Source organism: Chrysochloris asiatica, unplaced genomic scaffold (genome assembly GCF_000296735.1).
Source record: "Chrysochloris asiatica unplaced genomic scaffold, ChrAsi1.0 scaffold00004, whole genome shotgun sequence".
NCBI lineage: Eukaryota > Metazoa > Chordata > Mammalia > Afrosoricida > Chrysochloridae > Chrysochloris > Chrysochloris asiatica.
The window spans coordinates 36,965,983-36,983,532 of NW_006408522.1; the positions used below are offsets into that span (position 1 = coordinate 36,965,983).

Below are 17,550 nucleotides of genomic sequence, written 5' to 3' on the forward strand. Positions count from 1 at the left end.
TCTATTGGTTCCCTTGGCAGTCCATGGGTACCAGGTACTAGCAGTGCCAGCACTTTTCATGTATTCTGTCACGTTCTTTGAATTTCTTTAATTTAACACCAAGAACTGAACCCTACTATGTTGGTGACTTCTCTCTTGTGAGGATTTTTGAAATGATGCATGTCCTCTTTCAATAGTTCCACCAAATATTCTTTTATAAAGCTGGTAAGCAGTGTAAAATAAGAGAAGAATGGTAGCATCTTTAGGAGAGACAAAATTCTGGTTTTCCCTATATTTAACACTTCATGGGATCTAGTTTGAGGTTGAATGGCTGTTCTCATATGAAGAAAAGGTACTTGGTCCATTTTTTAAACCCTACTAACTTGACCAGTTTTGTAGAACCTCACCAAATCATATCTGTGCAATATTAGATGTATGTGACTTTCTTGGTCCTTAAAAGGACTTTAATATCAATAGCTGCAGTGACCATGTGGGAGCCGTGTCTGACTTCCCCTGTCTTCACAGTGGGGAAAGAGACTCAAACTCAAAAATCCATCCGAGACTGATTCCTGTGATGTGAAGGTCAGACCTGGTTCCTCCTTATAACCTTCTTTACTCTATGGTGATACCAACCATCCCACCCACAGCACTCTCTGCTTCACATCTGGGTTCGATAATCCATTGCAATGGCCACACAGAACTCATAACAATACTCATGATTACAGGGTTTATTAGGGAAGTGAACAGGGTACAATTCAGGATCAAAACCAGCTCAGGATGCAGCAGTTCTCCCGTCAGGAATGCCTCTTGTCTGCCATACTGCAGGCGTGCCTCACTCTTGTTTTCAGTCTCTCAACCAGGTGCTCCCTTGGCCTCTACCCTGCTCGAGCACAAGTTACAAGGTTCTTTTAGCCAATTTGTGAATCCCAAAGGGCACATTCTTCAAGTCAGTCTCCTGCCTGTAGACTTAGTCTATAGGCCTAGAGCCCGAAGCTGCTCTGCCTCTCCATGCCAGCACCTCTGTCGTCATCTCTGTAGTCACTGTTTCTCTAGGTAGGGATCTCATGTGTTACTAATGCTCTTCCTTCTTGATGGTCCTGGGGTCTTCTGTCTCTGCCTCTGAGATGGCTCCTTTTAAACCTAGATCGAGGGCAAAGATAACCAATCCTAGTCTTAGAGTCCTGTATACTTTATTTGAATGGTCTCACCCAATCACTTGGTGGGTATTAAGAAGACTTTGGATAGAAAAGTCATATCAAGTAAATTCAAGGCACTACAATAACCCTAGGTAATAGTTCTGATTTATAGTGAGTCCTTTCTCTAAGCCATCAATTCAAGGTTGTTGTTGTTGTTATGTGCCGTGGAGTCGGTTCCAACTCATAGTGACCCTGTACAGGGTTTCTGAGGCTGTAAATCTGTACGGGAGCAGAAAGCCTCATCTTCTCCATGGAATAGCTGGTACTTTCGAACTGCTAACCCTGAGGTTAGCAGCCCGATTCGTAACTGCTACGCTACCAGAGCTTCTCATCAATTCAAAGTTAGAGGCTAGTTTATGGCCAATAGGTAAGAAGCAAAGTTGAGATGGTTTAAAGATAGTTTAGTCACTGGCAAAACCTATATAGAGCCATCTCAGTTTCCTTCGGTTATATTTCTAAGGGTCCAACTCAGCTGCTTCTGAGCTCCTTAGACAGTGGTAGTCTTCCCACCACTGATTTTTGGTTTGGGGTTGGAGTTCTAAGAAAACAGAAGTGAATTTTTTGTCCCCTCCCAGATATACTCCAGGACAGTGACATTAGTTATGCTGGTTTATTTGTGCTTCTGGCTTCCAGTTTTCTATAAAGAGTAAGTCATAATGGGGGAATACAATTGATTCAGAGATAGCCTTTGTTCTTTCTTTGTTTCAGCTGAATTAGTTTTTAGTTGTTATTGTTAGATCTCAACAGTTGTTGAGATCTCAAAGATGAATAGTCTTACAGATAGAAAAATGTCTTTTTCATGCTGTCAATTGTTATTCTTGAAAGACAGGATTTAGAGATGTATTTAGCAATTAGGACTTCAAATAGAGCTTGAATATGATCAGACTTTGTCATCATCATCTTAGTCACAATCATCTTAAGAGTTCACATTTATGGTTCAGATAAAATATTTAAGATATACTAAAAGGGAAAATCAGTACATTACTTTGTTGTCACATACCAAGTATATGTATTTTTATGTAAATTAAGATACATTTGGAGAGAAAAGAGAAAACTGCATTTTGAGACTCTCATTGAATGCAGAAGAAGAAATGTAACCGCTCAGTTACTAAAAAGAAATCATTGATGTTTCTTGCATGCAAAACAGAATATCATATCTTTTGAATTTTGTTCACTCAGTTATCTCTTGGTATTTTTCGTGTCTAAGTAAAAACAGAATTACACACTGAATTAAAAAAAAAATGCTAACATGGCAAATTAGTTTACAGTTATTATTTTTAGACTGGGATATTTGGAACATATACAGTGAGCAATACCTTGGATAAACCCTGCATAGCTACTCAGTTGATACATGGGATCCAATCTTTTACATAACCACAAGTATTTATAGTGGTAAATTCACTTTGTTTTGATTTTTAACCCTTCTGCAAACTATTAACTCATCAGTAATTTTTCTTCTCCATGCTCCTTAAGAGAAATATATTTTGAGTGGAATGTAAATTTCTGCTTTTCAACAATAATTCAACAAGTATTAACTGAGTTTCCAAGGAATTGTAAAAGATTTAAGTATAAGGAGTCCTGGTGTAGCGCTGTGGGTTAATGCTCCAGACAACAAAGCCATTTCAACTGCAAGGTTGGCTGTTCAAGCTCACCAGTTGCTCCTTGGAAACCCTATGCAGGTTCGCTATGGTCGGAACTGACTCAATGGCACTTAACAATAACAACAACAACAAAGATACATATAGTAATTAAAGTCACAGAGCCTGGCTTTTAAGTTCTGACTTTACCGCTTATTAGTTCTGTGGATTTGGGCACTAAATTGTAAACCTTAGTTTCCTCATCTACACAGTAGGAATAATAATACTTTTTTTTAGGATTCTTGTGAAGAGTAGCTGAGTTAATATATGTAAAATGCTTAGCACAATGTCTTACATAGAACTCAACCAACTCTATAATAATAACATCAATACTCACAGTAATAAGTGATTTAAAGGACTAATTTGCTTTTGGGATGCATAAGAATATGCATACACATATCTGTGGTAGAAGACAACATAAGCTAAACATCATAGAAGGCATACTATTATCATTAGGTGCTGTTGAGTTGGTTCCAACTCATAGCAAGCCTATGTCCAACATAATGAAACACAGCTTGGTCCTGCACTATCTATCCCCACAGTTGTTGCGATGTTTGAGCCCATTGTTGCAGCCACTGTGCAAATCCATAACATTGAGGGTCCTCCTCTTTTGCGCTGACCTTTCACTTTACCAAACATGATGTCCTTTTCCAGAGACTGGTTCTTTTTGGTAACATGTTTAAAGTATGTGAGGCATACTCTCAACATCCTTGCTGATTTCCAAGGAACATTCTGGCTATACTTCTTCCAAGACATAATTGTTTGTTCCTCTGGAAGTCCGTGGTAATTTCAATATTTTTTCCCAAGACATCAATTCTTTTTTGGTCTTTCTTATTTACTGTCCAGTTTTCACACACATATGGGGCTATTGAAAAGACCATGGCTTGAGTCAGGCAAACCTCAGTCCGCAAAGTGACATCTTTTCTCTTTAATAGTTTAAAGAGGTCTTTGCAGCAGATTTGCCCAGTGCAATACCTCATTTGATTGCTTGACCACTGCTTCTATGAGCTTTGATTAGGGCTCCAAGTAAAATGATATCCTTGACAATTTCAATTTTTCTGTTTATCATGATGTTGTTTATTGGTCCGGTTGTGAGGATTTTTGCTTTCTTTATATTGAGTTAAAATCCATACTGAAGGTTATATATATTTTTTATCTTTACATTGAGTTAAAATCCATACTGAAGGCTATCTGTTTTTTTTTTAAAATCTTCATCAGTAAGTGCTTCAAGTCTGCTTTCAGCAAGCTAGGTTGTGTCATCTGAACATCACAGGGTGTTAATAAGCCTTCCTCCAATCCTGATGCCAAGTTGTTCTTCATATAATCCAGCTTCTTAAGTTATTTGCTTAACATACAGATTGAATAAGAATGGTGAATTTCCTGATTTTAAACCATTAAGTACACTTTGTTCTGTTGGAACAACTGCCTCTTGGTCTATGTATAGGTTCCTCATGAGCAAAATTAAGTGTTCTGGAATTCCCATTCTTTGCAATGTTATCCATAGCTTGTTATATTTATAGAAGGATAATGTTGTTGTTGTTAAGTGCCGTCAAGTCAGTTTCGACCCATAGCGACCCTCTAGAGGGTTTCCAAGGAGCGACTGGTGAGCTTGAACCACCAACCTTGCAGTTCAAACTGACTTTGCAGTCTAGCATATTAACCCAAAGAGCCACACCAGGACTCCATAGAAGGATAATAGAGGGCTATATATCTGCTGTCATGATTCAGAGGACATAGAGGAAATCACACATATCCTGAAGGAATATCAAGAAAGTTCACTCCTATATCAAGGACAGTCACAGAAGAGGAACTAGTGGAGGAGGCAGAAGTAGTTAGAGACGTAGAAGGAGACTGTAGTCAAATAATAAAAGCTTGTAAACTCATAGCCTGTTTGTGAACTAGTCTATGAGCAACTTTGACTCACAGATAGGTTTCCTTCTGTCCACATGTTGTTTTTTGTCGAGTCAGTTTTGACTGTAGCGACCTTGTTTTTGAGGAGTGGCTGGCGAGTCGAAACCACCAACTTTGTAGTTAGTAGTTCAGTGCTTAGACTGCAGAGCCACATCAGGACCCCATATAGGGCTTAATAAACTTTTTTTAGCCAACATTTGAAAATTGAATGATTTCATATAAAAATATGAATTTTTAGTTTTTTGGCTTTTTTTTTTAATTGAAAAATCTGGCAACATTAGACCTGAATTCAGGTGTGCAGTTCAGGCTTACCAGTTGCTCCTCAGAAAACCTATACAGGGTCGCTATGAGTCAAAACCAACTCAGTGGCACTTAACAGCAACACCCACTCCTAGATTAGGTAGTTCTTCAGCTTGCTCCAAGGAGCTCTGGTAGTGTAGTGGTTATGAGTCGGGCTGCCAATCTCATGGTCAGCAGTTCAAAACTACCAGCCATTCTGCAGGAGAAAGATGAGGCTTTCTGCTCCCGTAAAGATTTACAGCCTCAGAAACCCTGTACAGGGTTGCTATGAGTCGGAACCGACTCCACGGCACATAACCACCACCGTAATTTGCTACAGTATTTACCACCCTATATCGTATTGCAGATCCTAATGTCTAGTGTAGCATGGCCCACTTCATGCATTTGTGTTATTTGTTGGTCTCTGCACAGAGTATCAATGCACTTTTGAATGCCTGCTTGTTTTATAGGAGACACTATGTGGGGGATGTTGACTATTCAGATTAGTATGAGGCTTAAGTTCATACTTGTAGGATGCTGGGCGATATGATGTAAAACAGAAGAAGTTGTAGAGTGATCATACAATGAAACAAAGACCCCAATGAAAGGTTATTTGATAAAGGCCAGAGACTTAAAATCTCCTTTGGAGATTTTTTTTGGTCAAGAGAAGTTTCCCGAACAAATTAAAAAATGCAGATTTTGTGACTTTCTCTGTTAAGTAAGATGCTAAATTGGCTGGCACATAAATTCTACTTGTAGAATAAATATAGCTAAAACAGAATAATTTGAGGGACTCCAGTAATTTGGATCCAAGCTTAGAAAAAAGTGTTGGTCATTGTGAATGGACAGGGATAGACTCAAAATCTCCTTTTCCTTACCAGCTTGTTGATTACGATGCTCCTTTTTAGGTTTCCTGGCTTGGCTCTTAACTTTATGGCCATGTTTTAAAAACAACATTTGGTTTTTACATATTTGATTTTCTTAGTGTAAAATGCATGTAAAAAGCATGTGGTCACATCCAGAAGAAAGAATGACATACTACAGTTATTGCTGTAATGTGACTAGCATCATGGGGTTGCAGTTTTTACATCTGCTTTTTATTTTCATTTCATCTTAGCAAAGGAGAACTAATTGAAGCAATTTTTTTTTTCCTTAAGAAACGTGGTTGAACTGTGCATACCTTTCTGATCCATCCTCCAGTTCTCCAGCCTATCACTTAGTTCTTTCCATGCATTGTAAATCCTACCATAAAATTGAGTGATGTTCCCTAATTTAGTTACCATATTTCTTGTTTGTAGATGTATTAGATTCCAGCTTTCTTCAAAAATACTTAGGATCTAGGAGTTATGTAAGCATTCAGTCTCTTAAATCCCTAGCAACTGGATTCAATAATAAATTCATTTCAGTTTGGCTCTTGTAAAGAAGTATAATTTATTCATCTTTCATGCAATCAGTCTTACTAAATCTAGAATTCCTGTTCATGGTTAGATTTTTTTTTTGGGGGGGTGGTGGATGGGATAGGGTAGGGTGGGGTCTTCAGAAATGGTTCTCATTGACAGGAGGGATTTCTTTGTTCTTGAACTCACAAGTTTAATATATTGAATATAAAGTTCCTCATTAATTTGATTATTTTTTTCTTAAAATATTGATTCAGTTGTACAAAGAAGTAGCAAACATGATTGAGGAAGTTTGTAGTTGTATGTCTTCGTTTCTGTTCTTGCCAAGAGCATATGATTGCTGATAGCAACAATGAACTGTTTCGTGGAGTCTCTTCTTGTCTCAGCATGAGTTCAAATTGAGGATACGTAGAACACTGGGTAACATGTAATCCTGAAAGATGTTTTATTGTCGAGTTCAGGGCTTTGTACATCGTGGTGCTGTGGGTTAATGCGCCAGACTGCAAAGCTGTTTGAACTGCAAGGTTGGCAGTTCAAACTCACCAGCTGCTCCTTGGAAACCCTACATAGGGTTGCTATGGGTCGGAACCGACTCGACGGCACTTAACAACAATTAATAACAAAGGAGTACATTTTACCCAAAATGAACTTACTTTAGCAGTTGAGAACAGGAATCTAGAACTTTTTTATGTTTGCTAGTATTATGGGTTGGAGTCCTGGTGTGGCACTGTAGGATTGAACTAAAATTTGGCAGTTTAAACTCACCAGACGCTTCTTGGAAACCCTATAACAGGGACTATGAGTTGGAACTGACTTGATGGCACTTCACAACAAAAACAACAACAACTGAAAGTCGAAAGAGATGATCTTTCAAGGCTTTTCACCGGGAGCTGACACAGACAGTATAACCGGCTTCTGTCCCAGATTCACACTTCTAGCCTCCACAACTGTGAGGCAGTGCATTTCTTTTCTTTAAATCCAGCCAGTTTGTGATATTTTGTAACAGCAGCTCCAGAAAAGAAACTAAGACAACTAGCCATGGGCACAGAAATTTTCTTGACCATTTGCTCATTTCCGAAAATTGCACAAGTATACAGTAGGAGCATGGGATTCTGGGATGGAGAGTAAATAAGAAGTCTTTGTCTCAAATGCTAACCTGTCAACCATTGCCAGTTAAATCAGGGAAATTCCTCATGCCACCTATGTTTTGCAGATTACTTTGAAGTTTATACTTATATCTCTTTGTTTTTCTATATTAAGCTTCCTGTGTAGTCAAAGTTTCTTTCATGTCATGTCAGTATTCCCAGATAGTTAAAATAATCTCCCTGAATTCCCCCCCCCCACTTTAAGTACTACCAGGCAAATGATCTGATGATAAGAAATAGCAGTAGCCTGTGGAAATGTATAGTAAAAGTCTTAAAATGCTTGACAAGCTGACTTTATTTAAGCAGGTTTGTCTTTTTATAGTTCGTCCCTTTATTGTTCAGTTGGTTTCAATTCATAGTGACCCTGTATAGGGTTTCGGAGGAGCCACTGGTGAGTTTGAGCTCTGACCTTGAGGTTCAAATTGACCTTACTGTCCATTTGCATATCAGATAACTTATGAAGCTTTGAGCAATTTCCTTTGTATTTGTCTTTTGTAAATGAGGTTATTTAGCTTTGCCAACACCACAGATATTTTTCTAAGGATGAATTTAGAATCTCTTGGGAATTAATTAGTGGACTCAGCAAATAGCTATTGCCCTTAAGGACGGCTCTGTTCTTCTGGCTCCTTAGACATTCAGTGCATATCGGGGAGACTTTTTTTTTTTTTAATTTTAACTCCTTATTGTGAATTGAGTGAAGGTTGAAAGACAAGAGCATCAGTTTTACATTCAACAAATAATGTGCTTTGTTTCCTTCCTCTCAATGGTTGCATTCCCTTCCTTGGAACAGCAGTTAGCTCGCTTCCTCCTTATGGTTTCCATCAGGGAGAGCTTTTACTGTCCTGTCCGTAGAAACATTCCTGTGTGACTGAGAAACACACAGATGATAGAGTAATGGTGTGGTTAAAGGTCTGCTTAAACAGTGATGATACTGAGAGTCAAGGTATTTACAGATAGTCATGAAAATGAACCGTACTGCTTGGCACTTCGATGTGAAAACAGAACCTCTCCTGGAATCACAGAGCCTCTTGAATATGCCACCGATATGTTTTTGTCAGAATCAGTAACAACTTTTTCTGGCGCCCTCTTGGCCTTTGCTTTCATAAAATATAGTCGTCGGGTATTTGAACTATATGGTGGTGCTCTCAGACTTCATGAGTGAGGAAAGATGTTACCTATCTTTTGTACCCAACTATAGAAAATCCTGGTGTGGTGCTGTGGGTTAATGTGCTAGACTTCAAAGCCATTTGAACTGCAAGGTCGGCCATTCAAGTTCACCAGCTGCTTCTTGGAAACCCTATACAGGGTCGCTATGGGTTGGAATTGACTCAACGGCACTTAACAACAACAACAACATAGAAAATTACATACTTACAGACTACTGGTTGATGGTTGATGGTTATGTCAGTTCTGACTCTTAGTCACGCTGCGTAAGGTTTCTGAGGCCGTGAATCTTTACGGGAGCAGAAAGCCTTATCTTTCTCTCGTGGACCCACTGGTAGTTTCAAACTGCTGACCCTGAGATTAGCAGCCTGATTCATAACCACTACGCTGCTGCTGCTGTGTGCTGTGGAGTCGATTCCGACTCATAGCGACCCTGTACAGGGTTTCTGAGGCTGTAAATCTTTACGGGATTTACTGATAGTTTCTAACTGCTGACCTTGTGGTTCGCAGCCCGATTCATAACTCTAGTACACTAGAGTTGTAAAAAACTTTACCAGAAGAAATGGAGACCCAAAAGGAAGAAAGTGACTTTTTTAAAAGTACACAGCTGCCTATACTGGGGAGACTGGTAGCACAGAGACCACTTTGGAGTCTCAAGGAGTAACTTAAGTCTCTATGTTATTATTGTTAAGTGCTGTCGATTTGGTTCTGACTCATAGCAACCCTGCATATGGTTTCCAATGAGCGGCTGGTGAGTTTGAACTACCAACCTTGTGGCTCAAACTGACCATCTGTCCAGTGCTTTATGCCACAGCGCCACACTATATAGTTTTCAACTTTTCACATAGTGTATTTCAGGTTTTCAGTCTCCAGCCTTACCTGTTAAATCTGGATCTTTGATGCATGGACTGGGTCTTTGTATTTTTCTGCAGACTCTGTAGTTTGAAAACTTCTGGCTCAAGTGATGAGGAGGTATAAAGTAAGGCAGTGAGAAGGAAAGACAGACCTTGGTTAGAGAGCTGTTAGGAAGTAGACTGGTGACAATTCTTGGTGACTCACTGTATATGAGCATTGAGGGAGTGAGAGGGTGTGGGTTTGAGCACCTTCAACACCGGTCAGTTGTACCAATCGCAACAGCAGAGAAGATGTGTTTGAAAAAAAGTCTAGAACATTTGTTAAGTTTTAGACATGTAGTTGTTAAATGCTGCTGAGTCGGTTCCGACTCCTGGCTGGTGGATTTGAACTGTCGACCTTGTGGTTAGAAATCCAGTGCTTATCCTCCAGCAGCACACCGGGACATAGGACTGACTTACTGTGGAGAAATACCTTCTTTTATCACCTAGAAATAGCATTAACATTGGGAGAACATGGTTCTATAAACATACGTATTGTTGTTATTAAGTGCTGTTGATTTAGTCCTGACTCATAGCAACCTTGTACAGAGTTTCTGAAGATTGGTGGTGGGTTTGAACTGCCAACTTTGTGGCTAGCAGTCCAGTGCTTATGTCAAAGGACTTTAACTACATACTCAGCTCACATTTGTTAGATGCTGAGGATTTTTTCTTGCCTCCTATGCCTCAGCTGCTCCTCAGAAACACTTTATACAGGGCTGCTATGGTTCAGAACCAACTCGATGGCACTTAGCCACAGCAACAAGGTACTGCAATGACTTTCTTTTTTTTTTTTTTTTTTTCAGATCTATTCTTGTTAGTGTCATTTTATAGATGCTGAAAATGAAACTCAGAAAAGTTCATGAATTTCCCTGAGGTGATTTAATGGGAAACCAGGTGGAGTTTTGCTTCAAAACTTCTGACTTTGCCAAACCTAGGTCTCGTCCCATTATTACAGAACTACCTCACAGAACATGGATAGACATATTATCTGAGGAAACTGAAGATTAGAGGACTTGTGATTTGCTTAAGATTCCAAGCTGATAAGACAGGAACTCAGATGTCTGCTTCCTGGCCACTATGTCTGCTTTCCTGATGATTGCAGAAGCTGACTTCGTTTCCCGATTTGTTTAATGCACAGCTAAACCATGTCATCCTTGAATGTTGTTGTTGTTAAGGGCTGTCGAGTTAGTTTCGACCCATGGTGACCCTGAATAAGGTTTCCGAGGAGTGACTGGTGAGCTTGACCTGCTAACCTTGAGGTTCAAACCGACTTTGCAGTCCAACGCCGCATTAACCCACAACAGTACACCAGGACAGATGAGTTATAAATGCCATTTTAAAGGGAAGAAATAATTGTTTGAGAACCAAAACCAACACTCAAGGCTTAGCTGCTTTGGAATAGTGTATGACAGAATATTTCCAGCCTATAAATGACTTTAAAAAAAAAACAACTTTTAATTAGGAACCTATCCTTAAGGATGAAGGCAGAAATATGGAAATAAATCCTGGAGAAAAAGTACTTCGGAACACCAAGGAACAACGGGATCAGCAAAATAGACTGAAAGAGATAGATGAAAGGCTGAGAAGGATGAAGGAAAATGTGGTAAGTCTTTTTAAATTTAAAGTTGACTTGTAATCAGTGGCTATATTTAAAAAGGTCCCAGTTTTCTTTGATCATTTTATAATGTGTTAATCAGACAAGAAAATTGACAGTAAGAGTTTGAAAAAAGCTTTAACTATGATTCACAGGGTGAAAAGTATTATTTTAAATTTATATAACAAACATGTGATACTGTCTAAGCCAGAAAAATGATATATAACAGAACAGTCTGTCTCTAATGATGTTCTTTGTAGAGAATTTGGTAGCTATTCTCTATAAAATCATTTTATATATTAAGCATATAGATGAAATACTCCAACTTTTCTGTCTTAATTTATAATTCATTAATTCATTAATATACATTCTAGATGCAGCTGGAGTCTTCATGGTTTTCTTGGTCACTATTTGAACACATAAGGAGCCCTAGTGGCAATGTAGGATAAGCAATGCACTGCTAACCACAAGGTCGGCGGTTCAAACCCCCAAGCAGCTCTGTGGGAGAAAGACAAGACTGCCTGCTCCTATAATGATTACAGTCTCAGAGAATACAGGGTTGCTATGAGTAGGAATTGACTTGATGACAGTGGTTTGGTTTGGGGTTTTATTTAAAAACATATCATTGTTGATGAGCAGAAGCCCTTAAATCAACTAAATTGTAAGCTGGTTGGTTGATGTTCTGAATGTATTAGAAATATTCTGTAATATGATTTTGTAGCTATTTAAAGAGTGTCTTCAGCTTGGTATTAGGCCTTTACCTAAAATTAAACATGAGAAGACTGAATTTGTAGTTCTACCTAGCACTCTCTCTCCCAGGGGTAGTCTCGCCTTAATGGCCAGCAGTACCCACTTTCTGTCTTCTACGGAATCTCATCTTCTTTGGTGGTCTTCAAGCTTTATTAAGTTTTAACCACTAGGTTTAATATGGTGCCATATCTTGCCACAGTTCCTATGACTCTCTCAAACGCTTGTCTTTTCTGAGCCTATTTTATCACCCTTCTCTCAGCATTGTCATCTCATGTCTAGCTGTGTATAACCTAGTCTTTTTGCGATTTCCTGCCGCCATCCAATCTCTTCTCTCATTATTCCATTTATATATTATTTCATGGAAATAAGTGCCAATTAAGTCATTTTGACTAAATCCTGGCCTCTTCAGACCTCCCCAAGAATGTCTAACAATCCCTAATGACCCTGACATCATCCCTCATGCGCACCCCCAACTGAACTGCTCCTACCATTTGCCAGCCAAAGTCAACAACTCGGACTAGGTGACTAAAGGATATCTGGTGGAGGGCCATGGAGTTGGTTCCGACTTCTATTAGCAGCTGGCTGGAACAGCTGTGCTCAGAGCATTTTCCGATCCTATGTTGTAACTTGTAAACTTCCCTAATAAACTCCATAACTGTGAGACTGAGTATTGTCTCTAAATTCTATGTAGTCCTTGCAAGGGATTATTGAACCTAATTTAGGTATAGAGTGAGTTGTGGGAGGAATGATTTGTGCTTCATTTTTTGTGTATGTGTATATGGAGTCCTGGTGCTTTGGGTTAATGCACTGGACTGCAAAGTCAGTTTGAGCCTCAAGATCGGTGGTTCAAGCTCACCAGCCACTCCTCGGAAACCCTATCCAGGGTCACCGTGGATCAAAACTAAATCGATGGCACTTAACAATATATATTGTTGTTGTTAAGTGCCGTGGAGTCGGTTCCGACTCATAGCGACCCTGTACAGGGTTTCTGAGGCTGTAAATTTTTATGAGCAGAAAGCCTCATCTTTCTCCTGCGGAACCACTGGTAGTTTCGAACTGCTGACTTTGAGATTAGCAGCCCAATTCGTAACCACTATGCTACCAGAGGAGAGAGAGAGAAAGAGTGTCCTGGTGTGGCACTGTAGGATAAGCACTGGACCACAAGGTTGGTTTAAACTGCAAGGTTGGCAGTTCAAGTTCACCAGCAGCTCCTCAGAATCCCAATACTGGGTTGCTATGAGTTGAATGATGTCAATATACTATTTCAACTGTTTTTAAATTATCTTCAGCAAAAATGTCCTCACATGTCTTATTAATAATACTACTCATTGCTTTACTCATCCTATTGGGCCACATCTCTTTAGAATGGGCCCAAACATGGATCTCTTCCAGTTGTTTGGCCAGGTAGCTGTCTTACAAATTTCTTGAAATAGATGAGTAAACGCCTCCAGTGCTGCATCATTTTGTTGAAAGATTTGTTTGCATTCCATCAATTCCTTGAGCCTTGTTTTTTTGTGAATGCCTTCAGTGCAGCTCAGACTTCTGCCTTTAGTTCTTGATCATATGCTACATCTTGAAATAGTTGAACATGACTGTTTCTTTTCAGTACGGTGACTGTGCATTCCTTCCATTTTCTTTTGATGCTTTTTGCATCTTTCAATGTTTTGTTCATAGGGTCCTTCAGTATTTTAAGTTGAGGCTTGGATTTTTACTTCAATTCTTTCATCTTGAGAAAAGCTGATTGTGTTCTTCCTTTTTGGTTTTCTGACTTCAGGTCTTTGCGTATTGCGTTATAATACTTTGTCTTCTTTATCTGCCCTTTGAATTTTTCTATTCAACTCTTTGCCTCCTCATTTCTTCCATTTGCTTTAGTTTCTCCACACTGGAGAGCAAGTTTTATAGTGTCTTCTGACATCCATTTTGGTCTTTTCTTTCTTTAGGATATTTTAAATGATCCTTTGCTTCCTTCCTTTATGATGTTCTTGATGTCATTCCACAACCCCTTTTGTCTTCATTCATTAGTGTCTAATGCATCGAATGTATTCTTGAGATGGTCTTTTAAATTCATGTGAGATATGTTCCAGGTTATATGTTGGCTATCATGGACTTGTTGAAATTTTATTCAGCTTCAGCCTGAACTTGCATAGAAGCCTTTCATGGTCTGTTCCACTCTCTGCCCCTGGCTTTGTTTTGGCTGGTGATTTTGAGCTTTCCCACTGTCTCTTCCCACAAATGTAGTTAATTTGATTTCTGTGAATTCCATCTGGTGAGGTCCATGTCGATAGTCATCTTTTATGTTGTTTAAAAAGGTATTTGAGATGTGTAAATTGTTGGTCTTGCAAAATTCTATAATGTGATCTCCAACATTTCTATTTCCAAGGCCGTGTTTTCCAACTACTGATCTTTCCTTTTTGTTTCCAACCATTGCATGCTACTCACCAGTAATGATCAATGCATCTTAATCAATTTCAGACTGAAGAAGTTGGTAGAAGTTTTCAATTTCATCATCACAGGCTTTAGTGGTTTGGGTGTAAATTTAGATAATGGTTCTATTAACTGGTCTTCCTTATCTTGTTGTTGTCGAAGTGCCATGAAATTGGTTCCAACTCATAGCAACTCTATATAGGTTTTCTGAGGCTTTAAATCTTTGCAGGAGCAGAAACCTCATCTTTCTCCTGAGGAGTGGCTGGTGGGCTCGAACCATAAATCTTGTTAGAAGAGCAGGGTTTATTGTATGGGCCCATCGCATTCCCTATCACAGACAACATTGTGCTTCAAGACAGATCTTGAAATGCTCGTTTTGATGGTGACTATGATACCATTCCTCTTCAGTTTGTTGTTCCAGGCATAGTAAATTACATGATTATCAGACTCAAAATGGCCAATACCACTCCATTTCAACTCATTAATGCCTAGGATAGATTGCTCTTTATGATTGCCATTTGATTTCTAATAACTTCCAGTTTTCCTAGATTCATACTTCATAATTCCATGTTCCAATTATTAATGGATATTTGTAGTTGTTTTTTCTTATTTTGTGTTGTGCCCGTTAGCAAATGAAGGTCCCCAAAGCGTTATTCCATTCACATCATTATGGTCAATTTTACTTTGAGGAGGCAACTCCTCCCCAGTCATATTTTGAGTGCCTTCCAATATGAGGAGCTCAACCTGTGAGTTTGAGTTCTGGGTGCTATTGTCATATATGGTAATCTTAGGCTTATCTGCTGTTGTTGACTCTCTGTCAAAAGAACTCCCTTTACTATTTTTAAAGGTTGGTCTGGTTTTTATAAATTCTTTTAATTAGTTTATCTGAAAATGTTCTAAATTTGCTGTCATGTTTGAGGGACAATTTTGCTGGATATATGAATCTTGGTTGGTAATTTTTTTCTTTCAGACTTTTATATATGTTATCCCATTGTCTTCTTGCCTGTATGATTTCTGTTTTAGAAGTGAGTTTAGTCTTATTAGTTCTCCTTTGTGGATTTGTGGGTATGAACCACTGACCTTTTGATTACAGGCTAGTGCTTATCCTACAGCACTATACCAGGACTCCTTTATTATGTTGTTGTTGTTGTTGTTAAGTGCTGTTGAGTTGGTTCCAACTCATAACGACCCTATATAGGGCTTCTGAGGGGTGGGTGGTGGGTTTGAACCACCGACCTTGTGGTTCAACCCAACCTTATCATCTGTTCGGAGCTTATTCTACAACGTCACACAATGTTAAATATATAGTCTTAATCAATATAGGACTTTTAGTTATAAATAGGTGATAAAAACATAAAAATTGAAATGCCAGCTAAATGGCAAGTTTTTATTATAATGATGTGATATATATGATATGTACGCATTTTGAAAACAACCTGAAAAAAATAGGATATCAATAGCATTAATAGCTTAGTTTTATTAGATTCCCCCCTTTTTATTAAGTTACTTTTATTCCTAAGAAAAGGGAATAATAATTAAGGCAATTGTATTATTGCATTATTTTGCTTTGATATACTTTAACCCTTTAATTAAACTATTGACTTTTTGAGTAGTTTAACTTAACAGTGGTAATAATTCAGGTTTAATCTAATTTCTGTGAAGTATTGGCTATTCCACTATGATAAAAGGACTAAGAAGAATTTTTGAAAGAATATATGTAATTTTAAAGACTATCTTTAAAGAATTCAATTCAAATGCCTTTATGAAAGCGGCATAATAATTTTACCTTTCACAAATGAAAAGAATTTCATTTTATTTTTTACATTTTCGAAGAACAAAATAATCTTGTCTTAGCTCATTGATCCCCTTGATGATAAACTAGTCTCAAAGATGTTTTGTTAATATTGTTAGGAAAAGCATTCCACAGTTCCAATCATTCTAAATGCATCCACTACACTTTTTAGGTCTTTATTGTGCCTCCGTTTGAGCTTCATTCACTTTTCATCATTTGAAGTCTCTACTTTTTTCACCCCACATTCTTTCCTTTTTTGGTTTCCCAGAAACCACTGAGTTTGGATTTATTTGGTGAACTGCATTGTCATTGCTGCATCAAGATGTTTAGCACCCTAAGACCTGTTGCTTAGCATTGAGGATAAGAATGTGATTCACAAAGGATGATAAATCCTTGTGTTCTGATTCTTTTTTTGACACGATCTTGCCATTTAACCTGATCCAAGAGTACATGGACCCTATTCAGAAGACTGGAGGGTTTCTTTTGCTCAAAGAATGAATGGTGGGTCAACTTTCAATTATTAACCATGCTATAGAATCAGAATTATAGAATGTGAGAGTTGGGAGCAGTCTTAGAAGTCACGTGGGCCAGTTCCATGGATTAGAAACAGCTAAATGATTTTCCAAAGGCTCACAATTACTTAGTGGTACACTTGAACCAATCCTTAATTCTTCTGACACATTGCAACCTCAACCAGTGAACTTTTCATTACATCTAACCTCCCCTAATTATACCTGCATACTTAAGTCAATTTTCAGCTAAGGTTTGTGTGCACCCACAAATGTGGACTTCATTAAAAAACCTTTAAACTATTACCAATTGTATTCTCATATATGTTATAAATCCAAAAGAGCTCCAAACAAACCTAGCATGTTGGTGGTTCAACTGGGAGATCAAGTGGTATGCTTTGGTGTGTATACATTAAGTAAAACCTGAGTTGGTCATAAGTGGTCATACTCTCTTTGTTGTCATTTTTCATGACTGTAGAAATTATTTAATCTTTTGTCATAACAGTTTTAAAATAGATAGATAAAATGGTAACACTGATATACAAACTTGGCATTTTAGTGTAGTATACAAGCTTTGTTCTGCCATCTAAAGATGGTGACAAGTGTGTGCAAGTCATGCAAAATATTTAATTTTGAATTTTTGAGAGTGGACTCTGCACGTTACTAGTTAGTCAAACTTGAACAAACTTGATCTCATAATCATAGGTAAAGAAACACATTTTGAAATAGAGGTTTCAAAACAACAGTTGTTGACCATCGAGTCAGTACTGACTCATAGCAACCCTATGCACAACCGAATGAAACACTGCCCAGTTTGAGCCAACCTCACAACCATTGCTACATTTGAGCCCATTGCTCCCACCGCTGTGCCAATCCTCAT

At 38.4% G+C, this 17,550-nt stretch overlaps 1 protein-coding gene across 1 annotated transcript in view; it reads left to right on the forward strand.

Moving 5' to 3' along the window:
• FSIP1 (fibrous sheath interacting protein 1) overlaps positions 1–17,550 on the forward strand; it is a 200,548-nt gene that overhangs the window by 54,345 nt on the left and 128,653 nt on the right. Inside the window, exon 7 of the mRNA XM_006831904.1 lies at positions 11,064–11,204. Coding sequence (XP_006831967.1) covers positions 11,064–11,204 — 141 coding nt within the window. The remainder of the gene's footprint in view (positions 1–11,063; positions 11,205–17,550) is intronic.